The 9821-nt window shown below is 39.1% G+C and overlaps 1 protein-coding gene and 1 long non-coding RNA gene across 3 annotated transcripts; both read left to right on the top strand.

Annotated features, from left to right (window-relative positions):
* The first annotated feature begins 183 nt into the window (after positions 1-183).
* On the top strand, positions 184-4415 carry LOC135233327 (pre T-cell antigen receptor alpha-like). 2 transcript variants are annotated; one of them, XM_064296750.1, is made up of 6 exons: positions 184-775; positions 1084-1250; positions 1684-1992; positions 2238-2279; positions 2591-2696; positions 3004-4415. In XM_064296750.1, coding segments are annotated over exons 2-6 (495 nt in total). In that variant the 5' UTR covers positions 184-775; positions 1084-1213; the 3' UTR covers positions 3005-4415. The 2 variants fall into 2 exon arrangements, with proteins under 2 accessions (XP_064152820.1, XP_064152821.1); XM_064296751.1 differs by lacking the exon at positions 2238-2279 and having other exon boundaries at positions 184-1250.
* Positions 4416-4692: 277 nt separating this feature from the next.
* On the top strand, positions 4693-8144 carry LOC135233324 (uncharacterized). The gene is made up of 2 exons (XR_010323809.1): positions 4693-5311; positions 6120-8144. It is a non-coding gene; the product is annotated as an uncharacterized LOC135233324 (long non-coding RNA).
* The last annotated feature ends 1677 nt before the right edge of the window (positions 8145-9821 follow it).

Here is a 9821-nt window from a genome sequence, read left to right as displayed (position 1 = left end):
AGTTGAATAGAGCCGTGCTGCACTTGCGCTGAACAAAAGGTGCTCAGAGCGAAATGCTGCTACGTTCGGTTATTTCGCAATTCCCGCATTAAAACTTGTTTATTACAACCTTTGTACTTTTCGCTACAGTTATCAATTGATGAACTGTCTGCTAATTTGACCAAGTAGAAGAACAACATTTACACTATGGTTTTTTATTAAAGCAAATGTTAAACCCTGTATAATAAATTCATTGATATTTTATGAGAGTAAACACACGCGCGCGCAAACACACACAGAGAGAGAGAGAGAGAGACTTATATTAGGGGGTTTATTATATATATATATTTTTTTATCATATTAATATTTATTGGATATAGGACAGTAGCAGAGAAATAAAGTCGAGTTGCTGATGTAAATATTTGATTAAAACATTTTTAAACCGATTTTTTGTGCCTTTTTATTCTTAATCTGAAGTCTTCTTTGCTGTGATGACAGCAGTAATAAGCACTTCATTTGTTTTTGGTGCGATTATTTAAATTGCTCAATGCCTGTATGGTGGAGCTTTTTCAATAGAATTTAAATTCAGAATAAATATGAAAATGTCTGTTGGTTTTTGTCAAACTCAACAGGGAATTGGGCAACAATTTGTGTTGATTCAAATAAACAAGCTTGTGTATAAGTTTTTAGCAGGTGTGGGATGTTTCAAGGAGTTATTCACTAGAGAGGACTGTCTTCTAACAGCAATTTGTGATACCATCAGTGTGTTATCTCAGAGTTCACCAGAGAAAGACAGGTGTGTCACACATATATTTTTTTTTCCCATTTACACTTCAAATTAAGCATTAAGACAACACATCCACTGAAAATGGCAATGTTTTACCAAATACATTAATCTGTGAGCTAATTTAAAAGCCTTTAAAGTTATTTTTAATGAAAGTTTTTAATTATGTCATTTGAATGTGAAATCTAATATAACAGAACAAAACAAGTAGTAATGCTACTAAATAATAGTGGTGGTGTGAAACATTCTCTCTCTCTCTTCTCTCTCTCTCTCTCTCTCTCTCTCTCTCTCTCTAAAACACCTTGTGGGTTACTTGGCAGAGAGCCCAGAAAAGTAAGAGCAGAGTGTAGAGGAGATTTCAGGGCGCGGGTGTCACATGTCACATGACCCAAAGCTACTAATCCCCTGGCCTGCCACATTCAGCTCATTGAAACTGCACAGTGCAGCAGAATGCTCCTCAGCTTCCTGACCATCCATTTCATGGCAAGTGAGTATGGACTGCATATTAACCTACAAGACAAACAGGGTCAAACAATTAGATGTCTAATCTAATTAACTGCCTTTGTTTCTAGTTTGTGGTTCTGTGTAACTCCCAGAAACAATGAGAGTCTGGGATGAAGCTATTTGAATTTTTTTTTTTTCAGTATCTATCATTACAAAGTGTGTTTAAATTAAGAACAACTTGTTGCTGTACATGCTTGTTTGATTTAAAACATCTATTTTTTTCAATAATTTTTTTAATTTAGAATTCAAAATTTGTATGCTGAAATTAATTCATGAAAACATTAGCATGTTCTTTTGCGAGAACATCATCTTCTCAGGAATCCGTTCACCTAACTGCCACTCCACACTGCTAACATAATCAGTCATTAATGTCCTGTTATTTGATGTTTTCTTTTTTTTCCCCTGCGTTTGTTAAGTGGGAGTGGAGGCCGAAGTCTTTGCCACCCTGGCGCCCCCATTCCACCTCTCCAGGGAGAGGGGTAGCAGGACCATCCTAGTGTGCCTGGTCAGTGACCCTGTGCGTGGCGACATGGTGATCACCTGGCTCTCCACAAAGGGAGAAGGGTCCAGTCCCATCACCCACAGCGTGGCCGAGGAAGAGGATGGCACACACAGCGCTCTGTCAGTCATATCGGTGCCGACCGACGCATGGGACTCGTACACCTGCTTCATCACTCACAGTAACCCAGCGATGGTTATCCAGCGACGCTACATCGACTTCGTGGGTGAGCTACTGAATGTGTAGCGCTTTGATGCAGTCTATTGTGATTGTAGCCATATGCAAGCTGGAGTTAAGAAAGGCTAATTTTGCATTTGATAGTGACAAACATATTAAATAAAATATAATGCATCAAAATATTTTATTCTCTATGTTTGACATCTTTAGTATGCCTCATTTGTGACCGTGTATGTGAATTCAGCAAGTAAACAGTGTGTAAAAAAACTTTAAAGTGACTTTAAACTATTTTAGATGAAGAACTTGCTGGCAGCTGTTATGAAGATGGATCTAATGGTAAATTACAAGATATCCCATACTTACATTTTCTACAGAATGGAAATATGGTATTAGATGTATGATGCTTTATGTTCATTGAATTTTTGTGGATGTTAAATGAGGAAAGGGTGGAACATATAAGAATATGTACGAATGACTACAAATACAATATGTACAAATACAGTATCGAATGTTAATATAGTTTATTGATTTTACAATTTAACAAAATTACATGTTTATATTTGAAACACTAATACCTTCCATTGTAGCATTATACCGTCATAAGACGAAAACATTAACAACCAAAATTTATGCTTTTCTCCCCCCAGGTATCCAGATGCAATCTGACATTGTATTCATCTTGGCTCTCAGAATTCTGATTTTTAAAATAACAATGTTCAATCTTCTGATGACCACAAGTGCTGTTATAAAATGGTAAGGAACTCTTGATCAGTCTTGATTATCAGTACAACCTGTGTTCCTTATTTTTGTACATATTGAAAGTGTAAGCCCATGCTTCTCTTACCGTTATGTTACATACTGGTGTAACAGTGGATGGTACCTCACAGTAATAGCCATTTTCACTGAATAGTTATAAACACTAATAGCTGCTGTTATCAAATAAGAAGCATGTTGTGACTATGCTGGAAGGTTTTGAGTACAAATTTGGATATATTTTAAATCAAACATATTGAATACATTTTTTTTATATTAAGAACTGATGTTTCTTCCCTGTTGCCAGATGGTCATATTGCTCTTGGAAAAACAGTGGTCTTCACAAATTACTCTCAAGGAAGATGTGAAGGAATGTTGATCCTTCTTCATTATGTCAGAAGTGACGGGACTTGGAGACGATGGAGAACAGGTCTTTAGCTTCACCTCAAAAGGACGTTCCTAATATGACATCCAGGAAGCTTCGCTTTTCAATACCAAGGCCTTAATGTTGAAGGAAAATATTTTCGTCAAAATGATGGAAACTGTATTGAACACATAATAACCTGGCCGTGAACACGATGCTTGATCTGAACAGCAGAAGAGTAGTGTTAATAACAGGCCTGATCGACAGTGCTCAGTTTTTGACAGTCAGAGTCTGTCAGCAGAGATCTGCTTTTCAGGGTTTCTGCTTCACTTGACTTGACTCATTTCGCCAAACTCTGTCTCTCAAGTTCACACCGCATCATTATAAGCCTTAATGTAGGCAAAAAGTGCATGTGGTATTAGCTGATTTCAGCTTCTATAGTGTTACTTTCCATAAAATAGTCAGTGTAAACTCATTGTGCGTTGATGGTTACCTTGGCCTTATCACACTTCCTGCTCCACCATATCCATAAATCCCAATCATAGGCCATTATTCTGAACATTAGAAAACCGAGATGTCTTTAGATGTTGCCGGAAGGCATTAAAATGTTCCATCACCATGGGTTTGTGCGCTTCCAAATGTGTTCCTGTTGATTGCAAAGAAGGTTCTGCTACATTAAGTTTCCCCCCGGATCCTCCGCTTGGGCTGACCCGCAGGCTTACCACCACCAGAAATACAACTGGGCTTACTCATAATCCCACCCCACTGCACTGGGGGGGGGGGGACATTATTTAGAGGTCATCATTGCAACACGCTGCAAGATTGAAAATGTTTTTCAAATGAAATATTTGCCAGCTTCTGTTGCTTCCAGTTACAAGCATCATTGTTCTTATCCCAGATTTTACATGGATAAGTAACTACGGTGATGGAATGTACTTTCAGGATAATGCCATACTGTACATTTCCAAATGTAGATTGTAATTGGTATGCATTCACATTGGACATTGTGAATGAGAAATTCCTTTGCATTATGACTTGTACCAGAGCCTAAGAGTTTCTTCAAGCATTTTTTTGAAGCAAGATGATTGTTTAACAATGTATATTCTGCTGGTTTTACACACTTTTATGTACACTATTTTTTAAAACCTGTTTTAACAAGTTTTTTTCTGTGTTTTCTCTTTCATTGTCACTGAATTAACGTGTTCCACTTGTGGATATTTTTTCTTGTTCAATGTAAGTTCTTTTACCAATGTTTATGGTTATTTTACTGTATTTGCAGTGTTGTACAGCACTTTGAGCAAGGGAAAAGCGCTTTAGAAATAAAATGCATTATTATTGTTATTATTACTACACAAGCCGTTGTCTCTTTTTGTGGAGGAAGGCAAACCACAGGAAGAGAACAATATCGGTGTAGGTATCACACCAATAATAGTCTAGAAAAGGTTGTATTCTCATGCAATCACCAAACTGAACATCTGAGTACTCAATGCAATTCTGTGCAGATTTAGGACGATTCCATAAACAGGAGATGTGCTCCCTCTCTCCCACGTTCTCTTTCTTCATGCTGAGGATTAATTATGCACTAGGTTCTTATTTTATCTTAGGAATGCTGAAATGTCAAGGCTGCTATGTGTAGCACCGCCTATTTGGCTACTTGACTACCCCATTCTTTAGTGAGTTAAAGAGAACTCCATTACTATAGACAGGGGTTACCCCAAGGCAGTTGTCAAATAAATGACACAACAGATTGATGGAAAAAATGCAAATATCGTTTTATTATTACAAAGTGAAAAGAGCAATAAATAGCAATTCATTAAACACGGACAGACTAAATACGTTGTCAAGACTGGTACAAGCAAGTGGGCTGGCGGCCTACACTGCTAGCTCTAAGGAGAAAGCTATAGTTCCCTTAGCGGTTACCACGGGTTTTATACGCTATGGAACTACAGCTTCCTCATTACAGGTCTATCCCCAACACCTGTAAACTGTCACCGTTTACCTGATGCCACGGGTTACATATGAAAAAAGTAGCCTATAATTTAAGTAAGAAGAGAGGTTACGTCTGGGATATGTTTTTGTAGGAGAAGTGTACGTGTGGTACGCAGCCAAGTACAGAACCTAAAGATAAGATTCCCAAGGTTTTCATCCACAATTGTGGCGAGCCAGCCAGGAGGGCAGTACCCCGGGAGAGTGACCTGCTTCTGCCGACGGATAGAGGACTTCTTGACAAAAACGCGCAAAATAGTAAAAGGTAAGCAGACGCCTCGTATGGGAAAAGTCTGTTAGAGTCATTGTTGTCCTCCATCCGTCGACGAGGGAGATTAATTCTACCGAAACCAAGGAGTGCTGCTAAATGTATTCAAGTTGTAAATAAGTGAGCGAAGCATGCTGTAGTCATAATTGGTTACCTCAAGTACTGAGCCCAGGTTGATGGCTCGACGATCATAACTGTGACTTTGATCGGCTGCACCATAAATGTAATTTGGTGTTGAGAGTACTAGGGTACTGTGATTTACTGCTTGGGCAGAGATACAGACATAAGCGGTACCTTGGCTGATAGATTGTAAGATAATTAAAACTAAATAGTCCTAAAAGCAACCTGGACTAGTCGACATTAGTGTATAAAGTGTATAAAGTTTTTGTTGTTATTGCGCATGTCGTAATTTGTGAAATTGTAGAAAGTTAAAGATAGAAAGCATGCTCCTAATTGGTTGAAATAGTAACATGCCAAATTTGAATCAAATAAGTATATTAGGAGAGTGTTGTATGTCCGAGAATCGGATAATACAACGGTAGAGTAAAATAAATAAATGAATAAATAAATAAATAAATAAAAACACACCCTTCATGAAGTAATTCGGTGAAAATTGTTTTCACACCACTAGAGATCGCCACAGTAAAATAAAGCAGAGGTTAATACATTTTTCCTACCGCCAGAGGTCGCCATAGTTAAGTAAAGAAAAAATAAATGCATTTTCTTTTACTGTTATTTCACCGTTGCTTATAAATATATAATATATATGTATAAATGTGTTAACTGTCTTTTTTCTTTTAAGTAGGAGCTGAATAACTCATAAGACGGCAATACAGCAATGTGGTATGATATAACATCTCTGTCTGACACTGAAGACATTGATGACTACATCTGCCAGAAGCAAGAACAATGGCAGACACAGATAGGAGAGCCCTGGAACACCAGTAGCGTATCAATGCTGATCTTCACTGACCTGATAAGAGAAGGACTGCCTAAAGATGTCCAAAAAAAGCTCAACGACATTGTAGACCTAGACGCCAAGCCATGGGAAGAAATAAGGGCCCATATTCTTCACTTTGTCAGGAGACATAGAGACAGTGAGAAAGACAAGAAAGCCAGCAAGATGCAGAAAAAACCGATTGCTAAACAGTTAGCAGCCATGGAAGAAAAAGACAAAGGTAAGGAATCTACAGCAACTCTGGCAGCGGTGGTCATGCAGACTCCGACGCCACAGCCCATGGTGCCACAGCTGCCACACCAGAGGCAGCAACAGCCCCAATACAAGGCACAGCGATCTTGGAAACAGCAATCTCAGCCGCCACTCGAGATCTTTGTGGGAAATGGAAGTCAACCGGGACAATGGCGAGGGAAGAGAGGAGGCCCAGGAAGAAGCAGCGGCCCGTTCAGAGGCCCCGGAGGTGACCAAGGGGGAAAAGTTGAACCCAGAGTGTGCTGGGGATGCCAACAACCAGGTCACCTGAGGCGCAACTGCCTCCAAAACCCCTGGCCAGATCTAGCACCCCAATATGAAGGATGGAACCAAATCCCCGCCACAATTCTGTTGGAATGGTAGAAACCAGATTCAGGAACAACCACAAGACCGAGGATATGGAGGACCTCACTGGGTGCCCCCGGGGCAGCAAAACCAAAGCTAAAGATGGTGACTAGACCAGGGAGGACAGTCCAAATAATCAAGGACAAGAAGAAAAACAGATGTTGTCGTATTCCTCAGCTACCCCTGAACAAGAACCCCAAATCCTTTTAACAAAAGGGGTAAACAATGTAGTTTTCTGATTGACACAGGAGCCACACGTTCAAGCATCGGAAAAGATGGTAGTCACCTCCCACTGACTGCACTCGGTGTGAAGACCAAGGGTTTTGCAGGAATACCCCAAACTGTACCACTCACGCAACTCCAGTTGATCTCTATTGATGGACTGAAAACTACAGCTCAACTGACGTATACCCCAAGAACCCCAGTTAACCTACTGGGACGAGATCTGCTATGTAAATTAAACACAACAATCTCCTGCTCTGCTGATGGTGTAGTATGCTTCTTTCCTGGAATAAGTCCCCAGATGGTACTGTGTCAAGTGGATGGCGACAATGGAAATTACTTAGTCTATTGGCTGAAGGTACCGCCCGAACTTCAATGTACTTAGACTTTTTGCTCAAAACGAGCATACAAGCATACGAGCATAATTACAAGCAGTCACCTTGTAATTATGGAAATTTACATGTTTAGAAGTGTACCACACAGATAATAATGGTAATGCATGTTCACATAAGTGATTTATTATTCATCACATATTTTATGAACGAACACACAAATTGATCTTCACAATCGCACTGTGTTTTACGATTTTTTGTAATAGGTTGGGATTCCCTCCCAAGTGAAAGGTTTGATCTATGTCTAGAAGTATGACTGAAACGTAGAAGTCTCAAGGGGGGAATGTGGAAGAATATGCTGTTAAACCAGTGTTTTACATTATATATCCTAACATATAAGTGATTAAAAATGTATTCTTTTAACAGTTTTCATGTATAATGCCTAACTCCCATTTTATTACCTTTGCGTGAGAAGAGAACATGCCCTTTATTGAAGTGCATAAATCTCAAGCATGAGATAATGACATGTGCCTTGAAATACTCTATGCAATTTTGTAAAGATTTAGGATGATTCCATGAACAGGAGATAAACGTATAAAAAGTGTGCATTTTCTTTGTTATGTTGAGTTCATTGCGGTTTGTGGGGGTCCCCCGTCGGTCCGCACATACTGTCTCTGTGCTCCTGCAGACTCTGCAATAAAGCGCTTCTGGTTCGAACTTATCCTTGCTTTCAGTGTTGACCGTGTTTCAATTCAACATATCTAGAATTCACAAAACCCGACCAAACCTACTGAGGAAACAGCAGTAAGGGTTTCCTCCACACATTCATTTACATTTAATTAATATTTTGACATTTAGGAGACGCTCTTATCCAGAGCAAGTCATGCAGATTACATTTTAACATATAATACATTTATGCAGCTGGATAATTTTACTAAAGATTTACCTGCGGGGGATACACGATCATGCACTGAGGTATTCGCTCTTCACTACATTAACATAACACAGGGGAAACATCATTTCAGAGCTCACTGAAGATGGTGCTAGTCTATTTCTCACAGAGCCTACCTCAGGCAAGACACATGACGTGTTCCAATAACAATGTACCAGGGAATTCATGCATGCAATGAGCTGTCCTTTTGAAGAAAAAAAATAAATAAATCTTCACAATTTCTGGGAGGAGCTGTGTGTTCTGAATTACCTTTATATGTGTGTATGTTCTTGGTGAAATACTGAAAAATGTTTAGTATAAAAGTAAGTCTGATAGCGTATTTTTAACTCTATATACAGTATACATGCGGCCCTAATGAACACATATAAAAACTTTTTTAATACTGAGAAATGCTTTCTGCTTTATTGGGTGAAAATCGATAAACAAATGTTTCCTTATAATCAAACAGAAAAAATGGTGAAAATGGAAGACAGGGTTTGTTATTTACTTTGCAAGAGAAGAGAAAAGCCCTCTTTTTTGTTTAATACACAATGAGTTCATATGAATATAATAAATGTGCAGTGCACAATTACCAAAAAAAAAAAAAGAATTGTTCATAGAACAGGTGTCGTGTTTCTGAGAACAATTTTTTTTTGTTGTTGCCAAAACCAGGCTCACTATTTGCTTTGTGATAACATCTGCTGGCAGCATCAAAGCAAACCAACACAAAGCAGATGTTTTTGTTTTCTGAAATGAGGCGGGCTCCTTACTCAGTGCTTATGAATAAATGTAGCGTTCTCTTTATAAATTGCGAATCATAGGAACTTTCCCTTTCATGTGCACAAGAAAACTATAAGGTAGCTTCTAGTGAAAGAAATGGCGGCAGTAGAGGTCGCAGACACCCCTCCACAATATCTTCCAACATTGACGTAGATCAATATCTAGCCATCTATGGTACAATAGTATCTGCTTTTAGGGGATATAAAGACCTCTTGTAATGCAGTTTGCTGTGAAATTTGAAATAGTGTGTGTGTGTGTACGTGCGTGTGCACGTGCGTGTGCGCGTGTGTGTGTTTGTGATTTTTTTTAACCTGCAAAACTCATTAAGGTATTTTTTATATATGCTAATTCATGCAAAGCAGTTGATTAAATAGGTACTTTCTCAAAAATGAACCATTGTTTGCCTGCAATGGAGAGACGTCTCATAAAGGAGACATTCTGTGACTGCGGTTTGCAGTCTTCATTCACCACCTGCATCGTCACGGTTACTGTCACTGGGAGCCTGTAACCACACAGGCCGTCTCCTCAGGTGACAAACTGCTTACAGTTACAAGATGAGATATGGCACGGAAAACCGATAGGAGTAAATGAAACGCATGAAAATTTCATGACACGGGAGAATGTGAAGGGCTGACAGTTCATCAATACTGCTGCTGCTGAGCCTCGTGTTTTCTACGAACCCTGCAA

This window comes from Anguilla rostrata, chromosome 10 (genome assembly GCF_018555375.3).
Source record: "Anguilla rostrata isolate EN2019 chromosome 10, ASM1855537v3, whole genome shotgun sequence".
In the NCBI taxonomy this organism is placed as follows: Eukaryota; Metazoa; Chordata; class Actinopteri; order Anguilliformes; family Anguillidae; genus Anguilla; species Anguilla rostrata.
This window is presented reverse-complemented; position numbering and strand designations above follow the sequence as displayed.

Coding starts and splice junctions, on each gene's coding strand:
- LOC135233327 (XM_064296750.1), top strand. CDS start 1,214: ATGCTCCTCAGCTTCCTGACCATCCATTTCATGGCAA. Junction 1,251..1,683: donor GACCATCCATTTCATGGCAA/GTGAGTATGGAC, acceptor GCGTTTGTTAAG/TGGGAGTGGAGGCCGAAGTC. Junction 2,280..2,590: donor TTATGAAGATGGATCTAATG/GTAAATTACAAG, acceptor TTCTCCCCCCAG/GTATCCAGATGCAATCTGAC.